The 15,865-nt window shown below is 42.6% G+C and overlaps 1 protein-coding gene across 1 annotated transcript in view; it reads right to left on the bottom strand.

The window, feature by feature from the left end:
- The window catches only part of dnah5 (dynein, axonemal, heavy chain 5), a 428,506-nt gene that overhangs the window by 120,290 nt on the left and 292,351 nt on the right, over nucleotides 1-15,865 (bottom strand). Inside the window, exons 64-65 of the mRNA XM_041183995.1 lie at nucleotides 7,210-7,365; nucleotides 980-1,162 (exon numbers count right to left, since the gene is read on the bottom strand). Of these exons, the coding sequence (XP_041039929.1) occupies nucleotides 980-1,162; nucleotides 7,210-7,365 (339 nt within the window). The remainder of the gene's footprint in view (nucleotides 1-979; nucleotides 1,163-7,209; nucleotides 7,366-15,865) is intronic.

Genomic DNA, 15,865 nt, shown 5'->3' with positions numbered 1-15,865 from the left:
GTCCCTCCACTTTGTGCAGCCAGCTCCCCTTTAAGAGGCTGCCTTTCAGTAGCATTAGCCACTTGTAATATCGGGCCCCCTGCTGTTGTGTGAAGAACAACATGGGATGTTCTGACTGCCCATAGGAAATATGTAAAAGAACAGGCATCACCAATTTAACGTGGTACCTGCAAAAGAATTAATGGGCAAGAGGTATTGAATGCCAGGTTCCCACCCCCCTCACCCTTTAACGCCTCCCACCAGCCTCAAAATTGACGCCAAAAAGGAAGCCAATAATTAGCCATTTAAAGGCCTCAGAGTTTGGGCAAAGGAGTATGGACCACCCTAGTTCTTACCTGCTCCATGTAAAATTGCTGAGAGGTCAGAGAGGATGGGAGGGTGACAAGAAGGCCACTCTCAGAATTTTACAGGCTACTCCCATCTGCAAACCTACTGACAGGGGACTGTAAATTTTGTCCAATGGATGTGGTTCAATGGAGTACTGTATTCCCCACAACAACAATGTGTATTTATACGGTCCTTTAAGCATAGTAAAACATGCCAAGGAACTTCACGGGATGTTATAAAACAAGATTTGACATCATGCCACACAAGGAGACATTAGGGCAGTTGACCGAAAGCTTGGTTGAAGCTTAAAAGGAGAAATGAACTGCAGGATTGAAGGTTAGAATAGAAGGTAACAAAGGCATGGATGAGGATTTCAGCAGCAGATAAGCTGAAGTGGGGCAAAGTTGGTTTTCATTTTTGGAGCTTGGGCTATCTCTCCCCCATCATCTTTACTACCATACTTCTTTTTCAATAAAGCTTTGAAAACAAAGGATATGAGCCCTTTCACAACCATCATACTGATAGATTTGAACCTTGATCAACTCTGGGAATAATATGCCATTAATATTAAAAACACGCAAAAGTGCTAATAGTGAAGTAAATGTTCAAACACAATTATACAAGATCCACAACTTGAACAGAACAACCATACCTGCTTTTCAGTTAGAATGACTCGCCCAAGTAATTGGTCCTCCAGACCTTTCATAGTGACAGTAAAGTCAATGATAGAAGTTCGAGCACTAATCTCAGGTGTATACACTGGGTTGGGAAGCTTAGTAGTGATGTAGAGTCTGAATCCATTCATTATATCAACCTCTTTATCACCCACTTTCACCTGTTGAGAGAGTCTTCATAAATAAATGCATTTTAATAGAAAGATCTGGATTACATAACAAGCAAAGATTTGGGTCTTCAGTCTGATGATCAACAGGATCTCTGCCATTTTTCCTTTTCTTGCACCTGGGAAACAGAATGCTAATTCTTCAGCTGTAGGTTTGTCATGTTTTCAACCTGTCCCCATGACTCCAACAGACCTTCTGCTCCACAGGGGTCTGAGGACAGGCCGTTGCGGCAGCTTTCAAAAGGCAACCCTCTAATTTGTTGCCCAGTGAGAGAACTGCAGGAGAGAATGGAGCAGCAGACTATAAAATGTGAACCTGAATTTCCCTTCCACTGCCCATGTAGGAGTTGCTCCTTCATCGCTAACCTCATGCATGAGATCTAGCCCATTTCCCTCTCTCTGCCCAGTTCCTGCTGTTCCGTGACAACAAGGAAGTAGGCTCAGATTAACTGCAGGAATGGCCATAAACGGAGGAAAAGACGCTGGTCAAGTCTTCACTCCCTCCATTTCACCACAATGGCTTATTTACTGAAGGTTTTCGGCACAGCCAAAGCCTTCGGTGGATGATGTAAAAGATGTAATCAAGATTTCAGGGCACTGTAATCTCTTTAAATGCTTTTCTGAAGGCTGCAGTGATGGTTGCAGTGCAGCACCATCTGTATCTTCCCGAGGTCACTGCAAGCTCATCTATGCTGGCGGAAATCCTGCCAGGTAGTCGCCATGAATAAATAATGACCACCAGCCCAGGAAACTCCATTGGCTCATAACAGAGTTAGGGTGATGAACGGAAGTCCCATGGGGAGGAATGAGGAAAAATTATCACTGCATGTTATAAATTCCTTGTTTTGTGTTAAAAGCTTCGTGTTTAAATTTAACAAGTATATACTGAATATAATTTCAATAAATATTTTTAGTTATTTATTTTAATTTTAATTTTTTTATATTGGGATATTCCATAGCACATTACAACTATGTGCGGTCTGGTTGGCCAGGGCACTGAGCATGATTCCATGATAAATGGAAGGAACATCATTAACAGCTACCATTGCTATACAAAACTGCAAGGGAAGAAATAAATATGAGGCAAAAATGCCAAGGGAAAACACATGATGTTTGATATTATTGTCTCTATATTTGAACGTTAAAAAAAGTTAATAAATCTTGCCAGATTAATAAAAAGGTAACAACAATACACACATGCGTTATGTAGGCAGATGCACTTCATTGATTCCACTCGTGACTTCCACTAAACAAAATATAACAGTAGCCATAAAAACCTTCAATCATTAATTTCAGTGGGAGCTTGCTGAAATAATTACAAAATCAGTGGAGATCCAGTCTCTGCTTATCCCTATTAGGGACATCCAAGTATGAGAAGACATGACTGAGGATCACCTAGTTAGAAGTTTCTGCCCTATAACTATCAGTTGGGATGAGTATAGCACAGCACAGATCTCACTAGGCATGCCTAGTCAATGCCTGAGTCTAAAGCCCTCTAACTCTAAGGTCTACCAGTGCATCCAAGCTAGATTGGAACCTGAGCTCCTAAAAAGGTGACGGACGTAGCAAGAGTTGGGAAGATCATCAAGTTAGTAGATGTTAGCAGAAACCATAGCCTGCACAACAAGGCAATTGGGATTGGAATCAGGGGAGAGGAGGCAACTACATGGTTCTTTCCAGAGTTCCACTGCCAAGTATTCCATGCTGGCCCCTGGCAGCAGTGGTAAGTGAAGCAGAGAAAAGTAGATCACATAATAATCCAAACACTACCCCTCCCACTATTTGCATGTCACAGATGGGGAAGGAGCAGTCAATAGTGGCCCTGCCAAGGGTGGGATCAGAGTATTTGTGGTCAAGGCAGTGATATGAGGGCAGGACCTCCTACATGTTTTGTTCACTCTTTGTTGCTATCACAAAGAAAATGCCAGGCCATTATATCTGAAACCAATGTCAGCCATTCTCCTAAGTAAAGGAGATTAGCTCAGGGAGAAAATATAATTGTTGTCTTGAGATTTTTATGTATATGGGATAAATAATTAGGCCAGCTTTGCAATCCACTTTTTGTTTCTATTTGTTCTTACTCAAAACCTGTATGTTTGAGAGAATTTAAAACAAGGAAACAAATGCACCTGTGGCAAATACAACTTTCTGTTCCATAGAATGGGTGTGCTGTACATCGTGTAATGAACACACTTTGCTTTTGAACCTTTGCAGTAAAAGCTTTAGAGATTAAGATAAAGCAAGTTACACTTTGTCAGTAAAGTCACATTTGGCCACATTTTAATTCAAAGTTTTAAAGAAAAAGAATAGGGTTTATTAAGTAAGCACCCAAGTTACTTAAAAATAAATTATTTCACTACAAGAGTGACAATTTAATTTTAAAAGTGTTTAATAATATTTGTTGTTCAGTAATAGATTTAAAAAGTTAGCCAATATTATATATATATTTTAAATATTGTGAGTGACTCTGACTTAGATCACTGCTCATTCAGAATTTTCTAACTTTAGATATTTTACCTACAGGAAATGCAAACAACTTAAATTCACAGTTTCAGTTATGGCAAATTACAGTCCTCTAATTTAATTTAGTTATCATTAAATACCGTCTTAGAGGGAATGCTGACACCGATGCTTTTAAAAATCACTTAGTGAGTATGATATACCTTTAAGCCTTATACTTCATTTAACTACAAAGAAAGAACAGCTTTTTTTCACTTCTTAATATTTTCAAATTCAATCAGCTCAAGTCTATCTTTCTAAGTGACATTCACTATTATTGTACTGTGACTAAAATACTTGATTTCATAGAATCATAGAAAGTTCATGGCACAGAAAGAGGCCACTTGGCCCATCAAGTCTGTGCCAGCTGAAAAACGAGCCACCCAGTCTAATCCCACTTTCCAGCATTTGGCCTGCAGGTTACTGCACTTGAAGTGCAAATCCAAACACCTTTTAAATGAGTTAAAGGTTTCTGCTTTAACTACCCTTTCCAGGCAATGAGTTCCAGACTCCCTCAGCCCTATGGGCAGACAATTTTTTCCTCATCTCCCCTCTAATCATTCTACCAATCACTTTAAATCTATGCCCCCTAGTCAATGACCTCTCTGCTAAAGTAAACAGGCCCTTCCCACTCTATCCAGGTCCCTCACTATTTTGTACATCTCAATTAAATCTCCCCTCAGCCTCCTCTGCACCAAAGAGAACAACCTGAACCTATTCCAATCTTTCCTTATAGCTGCAATTTTCCAGTCCTGACAACATACTCATAAATCTCCTCTGTACCCTCTCTAATGCAATTACATCCTTTCTGCACAAAGCATTCAACCAATGTTTTATATAATTCCAGCATAACCTCTCTGCTCTTATATTCTATGCCTTGGCTAATAAATGTAAGGTTTGAAACACAGAAGAGCCTGAGGGCCCTTGAGAGGGTGGATACTTGGAGTTTGTTTCCTCTAGTTTGAGAATAAGAGGTCTCCCTTTTAAGACTAAGATGAGGGTCATTAATATGTGGAATTCTCTTCGTCAAAATGCAGTGGAGGCTGGTTATTGAATTTATTCAAGGCAGAGTTAGATAGATTTTTGATAGACAAGTGAGTTAAGGACTATGGGCCAGGAGAGACAGGATGGTGAAGCTAAGACTACAGCCAGATCAGCCATGATCTTAACGAGTGCTGAAGCAGGTTCGAAAGGCCGAATAGCCCACATCTGCTCCTAAGTCCTATAACCTTAGTAATCCAGGAATGTTTCTGTGTATATACCGTATTTTTCCAAATTGGAGTCCCCGAAGCTTAGAACGTGGTGAGTGGATCACAGGGGCTTGAGATATTTTTAGATTTTGGATTGTCTGTAGTCACATTTCCCCAATTTTCTCTTCCTGTGTACTAATAAGCAATATTTTCTGCAACAATTGCACTGGGTGGAATCTTACTGAGACATAGGGGGCTTGCCTGCCAGCTGAAGAGCTCATGACAGACCCGCAATGCCTCTTTTTGGGAAGGCCCGCCAAACCACATACCAATCAAGCAGTCCCGAGGCCAGTGGCGGGCCGACCCTGGAATCAAGACCCTGGGGATGGATGTCACACTTACAAAGAGCTGCCAGCCAATTACAGGCTCTAGGAAGGCAATGGGAAGGCTGTGGCTACTGCTGGAAAGACAGGCACCCCAGGATCGTGGTGCAACACAGGCCGCAGGTAATTAATGTGTTGGGGCATGGGGGGGGGCCCTGACTCTCAGTGAACCCCACCACTTCCCAATGTCCAGTCCCTCGATCAGGCACTTAAGTGCCTTTTATCAAGAGATGACCCCCCACCCCCTCCCGGAGGCGGCAAGCTGGCAGGAGACTACAGTCTGGGAAAGTAAGATCAACTTTGAGACTCGATCATGAGGATTGGGAGAAAGATGTCAATTTGGAAATCTGAGGTGAGGCTGTTTTACCTGTTGTGCTCACTGCATGGCAACAGGCCCACCTGCAACTGGGTTAATACCAACAGCAGCAGGATGAGTCCCTTAAGTGATCATTAATGGGCTACTTAAGGGCCTTAATTTGTAGTGGGACAGGGAAGTTGACTTTAGACCTTCTCGCTCAGAAGTTAATTCTGGCAGAGGCAGTAAGGCAGCAGGGTTCCAGTACACCACCATCCCACCTAAGTAAATACACTTCTTGCCTCCAAGCTCGCCACCAGTGAGAGCACAAAATTCCACCATTGCTTGTTTAGTAAAGAGAAAGATGGTATCTCTCACATCCTCAAGATGTTCCAATGTGATTTACAACCAATGAATTACTGTTGAAGTATTATTTAATAAGCAAATGCAGCTTGCAATATGCACACAACCGTAACCCACAAACAGCAATGAGACAAATGATCAGATAATCTGTTTTAGGTATTGTTGGTTGAAGGATAAATGTTCACCGGGTCACAGCAAGAATTTCCCTGCTCTTCAATGGTGCTATGGGATCTCATGTCCACCTAAACAGACAAACTTTGTTGAATATCTCATCCCAATGACAGCAAGCACGTCAACAGTGCAGTGCTCCCTTGGTACTGCTAATCTTTCACAACACACCCTACCACAATACAGTTTGACATGTCAGAGACATTGCCACATTACTAAATGTGCACCCATCCCACCTACCCAATTGATATTCTCTGCTGTTGATCCAATATAGGGTTGATGACTCCCCTGCTCCTTGTGGGCCAAGACTGAAGAAGTGCCCAAGGTCCCTCAAGGAAGCCTTTGGCCTCCCCAGCCTTCCTGATCCTTAACCAGCCCCTAGAGCTCTCAATCAACAGCCTCTTCTCCCTCCTGATCGGCAACCTCACCTCAGACCTTCCAATTGACATACGTTTCCCAACCCTCATGATTCTGGCCGCAGTTGATATTGCTTTCCCAGACTATAGTCTCCTGTCAGTAGTTTTCCATACTGTCCACTGGACAGCAACGATCCCTTTAAAATGTAGTTGCCTAGTGCAGGCCTGTCTTAGTATGTGGTCTCTTTAAATGTTTTGCACAGCTGCAGAGACATGTTATTATTCAACAACAAGTCCTGCATGGTGCCTGTCAGGTTGCTGCATGGCCGTGCACCTGTGCAGCTTAGTCAGAACTTTGAAGGCTCGGCTGTCCATTTGACTTGTTGCTGGGTATGAAACAACAGAATGATTTTCCAATGTAGCTATGCTATTAAAATCATTACTGCTGGGTTCTTCAGATGATTTTGGCTTGCCCTGTAGCCTCCTTGGCTGTTACACATAAGAGGAGTATTTTGGGTCCTGGATAGTGGTGTGGAAGAAGTTAGATGGGTAGGTTTTGCATTTTCTATAGCTACATGGAAAAGTGCATGGGAAGAGTGCCTTAAAGTGGGTTCCTGGAATAACATACAAAAGTATGAATGTTTTTAGCTATCTATCACAAAAATCCAAATTTTAGTTCAGGCAGTAATGTTGACCTGAGTAAGAAACTCAATTGCGACTGCATATTTTTTGTCATTTAGGCGTGTCTAAATCCTGGCATTGTGTTCCCTGATCAGTATCATTTTACCTTGTACATGGAACCGGTTTTGATGAAATTTTTCTCTAAGACATTGTCCAGTGCTGGGTCCAGTTCCTCTCCTACATCTTCAATAAGCAGTGGTCTGCCAAGAGATAGGCCATCCTCTAGGTGGTTTTTGAAGTATTTATGATTTAGCGAAGTGATCTGGAAATATAACATCAAAAGGTGTTTTGAACCACATTGCATACATTTTGAATTTAGTTTTCTACTATTTTACATCATCACTTTCCAATATACTGTAACAAATTTCTGTGCATTAATTGCTAACCTAGAGTTAGGTTGTATGTTGCATTCAAAATATTAACTCACTGGGCACATTCACAGACCCATGCTGCAATCATGTACAACAGTATAATCAAGGGGGAATGGTACATTTGGTTTATAAACTTTGTGGGTGCACTTGTGTTAGATAATTCTTACTGTAAAGCGCTATAGACCTTTTTTGAAGGGAAGAAGGTTGATGAATTTATGTACTCAGTAAGGGAAGGACTGTCAATAGTGCAGTCTGCAACACTTCATTACCTATGATGTATATGGAAGATGGTGGCATAGTGGTATTGTCACTGGACTAGTAATTGAGACCCAGGGTAATGCTCTGGGGACCCTGGTTTGAATCCCACCACAGCAGATGGTAGAATTTAAATTCAATAAAAATGACTAATGATGACCATGAAACCATTGTTGATTTTCGTAAAAAAACCTGGTTCAATAAAAAGTGCAGGAGGGCATGCCAGGAGCAACACCAGGAATACCTAAAAATGAGGTGTCAACCTGTTGAAGCTACAACACAGGGCTATTGCATGCCAAACAGCATAAGCAGCAAGTGATAGACACAGATAAGTGAGTCCACAACCAATGGATCAGATCTAAGCTCTGCAGTCCTGCCACATTCAGTCATGAATGGTGGTGGACAATTAAACAACTCACTGGAAGAGGAAGCTCCACAAATATCCCCATCCTCAATGATGGGGGAGCCCAGCACATCGGTGCAAAAGCAAGAAATGATCTTGGATCAGAAGATGTAGAATCCATATGGGTAGAGGTTAGAAATAACAAGGGGAAGGAGACACTGGTGGGAGTAGTTTATAGGCCCCCTAACAGTAACTGTACCATAGGACAGAGAATAAATCAGGAGATAATGAGGGCATGTAAAAAGCCAGCACATTAATCATGGTGATTTTAATATCCATGTTGATTTGGAAAATCAAACTGGCAGAGGTAGCCATGAGCAAGAATTCATAGAGTGTATTCGGGGCAGTTTCTTAGAATAATATGTTGTGGATCCAAACAGAGATCAGGCTGTTTTGGATCTGGTAATGTGTAATGAGGCAGGTTTAATAAATGATCTCAGAGTAAAAGATTCCCTAGGAATCAGTGACTATAACATGGTAGAATTTAGCATTCAGTTTGAGAGTGAGAAACTTGGGTTGGAAACAACAGTGCTAAACTTAAATAAGGGTAATTACAAATGAATGAGGGCAGAGTTGGATGGAATGGACTGGGAAATCAGTTTAGCAGAAAAGACGGTTGATGAACAATAACAGACATTCAAGAAAATAGTTCATGACTCACAGCAAAGATATATCCCAGTGTGTAAGAAGAATTCTAGAAAGGCGATAAACCAACCATGGTTAACCAAGGGAGTTAAAGATAGTATCAAATTGAAAGAAGAAACATACAAAGTGGCAAAGGTTAGTGGTAAGCCAGAGGATTGGGAATGTTTTAGAAACCAACAAAAGATGACCAAAAGAAATAAAGAGGGAGAAAATAAACTTTGAGGGTAAACTAGCAAGTAATATAAGGAAGAATTCCACCCCCCCCCCACCCCCCCCGCCCCTTTGGGGAGAGGTGGGTGGGGGGGGGGGGTTGGAGTTCAGGAGTGGGTGCGTGCAGGCATGCTGTCACTTTATGTGGGTGGGCCAATTAAGGCCCGCCCAGCGTGACATTCGCCAGGAAGCACTGCCTCAGGGAGATCGGCGCCAAATTTAAAAATGGTACATGTATAGAAATGAAATTTCCCTGACATGACATCTCATGTGACACTGTCACATGAGTTGGGGCATGTCCAACACTTTTAAGTAACCTTTTATTAAATTTTTAAAAACCTCCATGGAAACCTCATCCCATCTGTGGATGAGGTTTCATGCTTTTTCTGAAGCCCGCCAGGGCTCCTGGCCTGCCCGCCAACCTTAAGGTTGGATGGGCAGGTCCATTAACAAGTCTAATTACTTTTTAAATGGCCTCAATTGGCCGTTGACAGGTTGGCGGGCACGCAGCTGAGCCCCCGCCAACTTGAAAATTGAAATGACGCGAGGTGACGTCGGGAATTTTGCCCGACGTCATCCTGTGTCATTTACGCATCAGCGAGCGGGCCCCTCCCCCACACTCGCCGACCTCAATATCCTGCCCATAAAAATGGACGGTAAGGGCTTCTTTAAATATATAAAAAGGAAGCGAGAGGCCAAAGTGAACATAGGCCCGTTAGAGAATGAGGCTGGGGAAAAATATTGGGAAACTAGGAAATGGCAGAGGAATTGAATAAATACTTTGCATCAGCCTTCACAGTAGAAGACATTCCAAAATTACTAAATAATCAAGTGACAAAAGGGGTTGAGGAAATAAATACAATAGCTATCACTAGAGAAGAAGTACTAGGGAAATTGATGGGGTTAAATGCTTATAAGTCCCCTGGACCTGATGAGTTGCATCCTAAGATATTAAAGGAAGTAGCTACCCAGATATTGGATGCACTGGTAGCAATCTTTCAAGAATCCTTAGATTCTGGAGAAGTCCCAGAGGATTGGAAAACTGCCAAAGTAACACCCTTATGCAAAACGGAGGGAGACAAAAACAGATAACTATAGGCCAGTTAGTTTAACATCCATCATTGGGAAAACATTTGAATCTATTATAAAGACTGTAATAGCAGAGCATTTAGAAATACGTAATATAATCAAGCTGAGTCAGCTTGGCTTCATGAACGGGAAACCATGCGTGACAATTTATTAGAATGCTTTGAGGAGGTAACAAGCAGGATAGACAAAGGGGAACCAGTAGATGTAATAAAATTGGATTTCCAAAAGGCATTCAATAAAGTACTACACATAAGGCTACTTAATAAGATAAGAACCCATGGTACTGGGGTAGTATATTAGCATGGAAAGAGGATTGGCTAACTAATAGAAGACAAAGAGTTGGGATGAGGGGGACATTTTCAGGATGGCAACCTGTAACTAACAGAGTGCTGCCAGTATCATTGCTGGGGCCACAGTTATTTACACTAGATATTAACGACTTGGATGAGGGAAGTGAATGTACTATCACCAAGTTTGCAGATGATGCAAAAATAGGTGGGAGGGCAAGTGGTGAGGATGACACAAAGAATCTACAGAGGGACGCAGACAGGTTGAGTGAATGGTCAAAAACTTGGCAGATGGAATATAATGTGGGAAAATGGCAGGAAGAATAGAGGAGCTGAATATTATTTAAATGGAGAAAGACTACCGAAAGGGATAGAGAGGGACTGCAGAATCCCTCAGCACAGAGGGATTTGGGGGTCCTTGTGCATGAATCACAAAAAGCTAACATACTAGTTCAGCAGGTAATAGGGAAGGCAAATGGAATGTTGGCTTTAATTTCAAAGGGAATGGAGTATAAAAATAGTCTTGCTAAAACTATACAAGGCACTAGTTAGGCCACACCTAGAGTACTGTGAACAGTTTTGGTCCCCTTATCTAAGGAAAGATATACTGGCATTGGAAGCAGTCCAGAGAAGGTACACTTGATTGATCCCAAGTATCGAGGAATTTTCTTATGAGGAGAGATTGAGAAGGTTGAGCCTGCATTCATTGGAGTTTAGAAGAATGAGAGGCGACCTTATTGAAACATAAGATTCTTAGGGGGTCTTGGCAGGATAGATGCTGACACATTGTTTCCCCTTGTGGGAGAGTCCAGGATCAGAAGGCATAATCTCAGTGTAAGGGGTCACCCATTCAAGACAGAGATGAGGAAGAATTTCTTCTCTGAGGGTAGTGAACCAGTGGAATTCTCTACCATAGAGGGCTGTGGAGGCTGGATCATTAAGTATATTCAAGCTGAGATAGACAGATTTTTAATCAGTAAGGGAATCAAGGATTATGGGGAAAAGGCAGGAAAGTGAAGTTGAGGATTATTAGATCAACCATGATCTCATTGAACGGCGGAGCAGACTTGATGGGCCGAATGGGCTACTTTTGCTCCTAAGCCTTATGGACTTAAAAGGTAAGGCTGAAGCATTAGCAACAATCTTTAGCTAGAAGTGCCTAGTGGATGATACATCGTGGCCTCATCCAGAGGTCCCAGGTATCACAGATGCCAGTCTTTAGCCAATTCCATTCACTCCACATGATATCAAGAAATGGCTGAAGGCACTGGATACTGCAAAAGCTATGGGCCCTGACAATAGTCTGGCAATAGTACTGAAGATTTGTGCTCAGAACTTGCTGCACCCCTAGCCAAGCTGTTTCAGTAAAGCAACAACACAGGCATCTACTTGGCAGTGTGGAAAATTGCCCAGGTATGTTGTGTACACAAAAAGCAGGACAAATCCAACCCGACCAATTACCGCCCCATCAAACTCCTCTCCATTATTAGTAAAGTAAGTGAAGGGGTCATCACCAGCAGTGCTATCAAGTGGCACTTGCTTAGCAATAACCTGCTCACTGAGGCTTAGTTTCTGACCTCATTACAACTTTGGTTCAAACATGAATAAAGGGCTGAACTCCAGGGGTGAGGTGAGAGTGACTGCCCTTGACATCAAGGCAGCATTTGACTGAATGTGGCATCAAGGAGCCCTAGCAAAACTGGGGTCAATGGAAATCAGGGGGAAACATCTCCACTAGTTGGAGTCATACCTAGCACAAAGGAAGATGGTTGTGGTTGTTGGAGGTCAATCATCTCCAGGACATCAGTGCATGAGTTCCTTGGGGTAGTGCCTAGGCCCAACCACCTTCAATTGTTTCATAAATAACCTTACTACCTCCATAAGGTTGGAAGTGGGGATGTTCACTGATGATTGCACAATATTCAGCACCATTCATGACTCCTCAGATACTGAAGTAGTCCATGTCCAAATGCAACAAGACCTGGACATATCCAGGCTTGGGTTGACAAGTGGCAAGTAACATTCATGCCACACTAGTGCCAGGCAATGACCATCTCCAACAAAGAGAATCTAACCATCACCCCTTTACATTCAATGGCATTACCATCACTGAATCCCCCACTATTAACATCCTGAGGGTTACCATTGACCAGACACTGAGCTGGGCTAGCCATATAAATATTGTGGCTTCAAGAGCAGGTCAGAGGCCAGGAATCCTATGGTGAGTAATTCATCTCCTGACTCCCCAAAGCCTGTCCACCATCTACAAGGCACAAGTCAGGAATGTGATGGAATATTCCCCACTTGCTTGGATAAGTGCAACTTCCAAAACACTCAAGAATCTTGACACCATCCAGGACAAAGCAGCCCTCTTGATTGACACCCCTTGCACAAATAATCACTTCCCCACCTCCAACGAACAGTGACAGCAATGTGCACCGTCCACAAGATGCACGGCAGAAACTCACTATGACTCCTTAGGCAGCACCTTCCAAACCCACGACCACTACCATCTAGAAGGATAAAGCCAGCAAGGTACCACCACCACCACCTGGAAGTTCCCCTCCAAGCCACTCACCATCCTGACCTGGGAATATATCGCCAGTCCTTCACTGTCTCTGGGTCTTAGAACTCCTTCCCTACCAGTACTGTGTGTGTACCTACACCACAGGGACTGCAGTGATTCAAGAAGGTTGCTCACCACCACCTTCTCAAGGGAAATTAGGGATGGGTAACAAATGCTGGCCTAGCCAGCGACATCCACATCCAGTAAATGAATTTTAAAAAGGTTTATTTTTTTCTTTTATTCATTCACGGGATGTCGGCTTCACGTGATGGACATTCAAGTCCCCCGCCCAGAGTACATTTTGAGCACTTGCCACCCTTAGTGCTTCCTCCAAGTGGTGTCCCACATGGTGGAGCACTGATTCATCAGCTAAGGGAAGGTAATACATGGTAATCAGCAGGAGGTTTCCTTGCCCATGTTTGACCTGATGTCGTGAGACTTCATGGAGTCTGGAGTCGATGTTGAGGACTCCCAGTGCAACTCTCTCCTGACTGTATACCACTGTGTTGCCACCCCTGCTGGGCCAGTGCTACCAGTGGGACAGGACCTACCCAGGGATGGTGATGGTGGTGTTTGGGACATTATCTGTAAGGTATGATTCAGTGAGGATGACTATGTCAGGCTGTTGCTTGGTTAGTCTGTGAGACAGCTCTCCCAATTTTGGCATTAGCCCCCAGTTGTTAGTAAGGAGGGTTTTGCAGGGTTGAAAGGGCTGAGATTGCCGTTGTCGTTTCTAGTGCCTCGGTCAATGCTGGGTGGTCCATCTGGTTTCTTTCCTTTTTTGTGACTTTGTTACTTCTGAGTGGCTTGCTAGGCATTTAAGAATCAACTACATTGGCCCAAACGACAGCAGATTTCCTTCCCTAAAGGACATTAGTGAACCAGATGGGTTTTTACAACAATCAATGGTTGTCGTTAGACTTTTAATTCCAGGTTTTTATTGAATTCAAATCCCGCCATTTGCCATGGTGGGATTCAAACCCAGGTCCTCAGAGCATTATCCTGGGTCTCTGGATTACTCCCCCTCTGACAATGCCGCTATGCCATCACCTCCCCTGCACCAAATACTCCCACTTTAGGTACAGTCTTGATCAAATGCATCAAAATTGCAGTTTTCAATACAAGAAAGGCATTATAATGCTACAATTCAGTGGCATAGAATCAATATGGACTATAAAAAGTGGTACAAAAATTGCAGTGTTTGAGTGAAATAGTACACATCTGAAGAATTAAAAGGCAATTCATAACCGATGGAAATCTGAACTAAAAACAGAAAATGATGGAAATACACAGATGACTGGTTAAAATTTCAATTAGAAACCTTGTGTCAGAAATGATGAAATGGCTTAATCAAAATATTAAATGCTTTTCAGATGCTGCTGAATTGGCTGAGTATTTGCATCATTTTTTGATTGTATTGCTATAAGTGCAGGAGCTGAATGTTCTGTCCTTGCATCTGGTATCACTGGAGCAATTGATTACAACAAATAAGAGAAATTGCATAGTGTGAACCGCATATCTGTAAGGAAGCCTATTCAATTTTCTGTCCATGTAAATGAATAGACAGAAAATCAAAAGCACTCCTGCAATCCTGCCTGCACAATTCTTATGTATAAGTTGCGTTCAGGCAATGCAATATCCCCAAACCCTGGAACAGGAAAATTAGCCCTTTCTTTTTAAGTTTAATTTCCTTATTAGTCTGACAAATATAGAAATTGAAATACTACATAATTTTCATATGCTTGAATTTCAGAACACCACAAATGCTAAATTTTCTCTCATTACAGGTATTGTGAACTTTGACAGCTGTCAGGGGAATTAGTCTTCATCACTCTGTCATAGATGAGTATAACCTCACTGAAAGGCTTTTTGCCAATGCCCTTGGTTACTTTAATAGCCAGAGAAACTGAATTACGTGGCATAAAATAACTAGACTTATTATTTGATATCATATCATGTTGTTGAAGGACAAAAGCAAAATAAAATAAAAACAATGAAGTAAATGAGATGTGATGCACATGAACCATGTGACCATCTCATATGGGGGAGAATTTTCTCCCTGTCGGGCGGCTGGTTCAGGAGTGGGGGCTGGTGGGCACATAGCTAATCACCACCCGCGATTGGCTCCGCGCCACCATTTTGCATAGGTTGGCCAATTAAGGCCCGCCCACCATGATGCACAGCCAGGAGCACTTAGCGCTACCTGTGCAGGTGGAGGGAGGAGGGAGAGTCAGGACATGCGCGTGAAAGAGCGCAGAAATCTCCCTGAGGCATGGAGCTGCCTCAGGGAGAATAATTTGATTTGGTAAACTTGAAGAAAAGAATTTAAAGGATTATTCAGACATGTTCCCTCATGTGACAGTATCGCATGAGCTGGGACATGTCAATGAATTTTACTGTTAATTTTTATCACAATTATAAGCCCTTCATGAAACCTCATCCCGCCTGTGGCTGAGCTTCCATGAAAAATGTGAAGGCCACCTGGGCTCTTTACCTTCCCGCCAACCTTAAAGTTCTACAGGCAGTCCTGTTAATTATTTAAATTTTTAAAAAATGGCCTTAATAGGCCTTTGACAGATCGGCGGGTGCGCAGCCAACTCTGGTGCGCGCCCACCAAACTGAAGATCAGAATGACGTGCAATGACATCAGGACGCACGCCCAATGTCACCTCGCATCATTTTACGCGTCAGCAAGTGGAGCTCGCCCCCCCGCACACCGACCAGAAGATTCAGACCATGGTTTCTGTATTCTCTCAGTTCTCGATTAGTCATCATTAAACCATCTCTTATCAGATCTCTTATCATTTCCTTATATCACCACCCTACTCCTTTCCAACTCCACTTTCTTGTGCATCTGCCCCTGGAAAAAGCCTTATCCCAAGTCTCTTAAAATTGCAAATCAAACTCCCAACTGCCTACCCATTCACCCTCCATTT

This window comes from Carcharodon carcharias, chromosome 3 (assembly GCF_017639515.1).
Source record: "Carcharodon carcharias isolate sCarCar2 chromosome 3, sCarCar2.pri, whole genome shotgun sequence".
In the NCBI taxonomy this organism is placed as follows: Eukaryota; Metazoa; Chordata; class Chondrichthyes; order Lamniformes; family Lamnidae; genus Carcharodon; species Carcharodon carcharias.
This window is presented reverse-complemented; position numbering and strand designations above follow the sequence as displayed.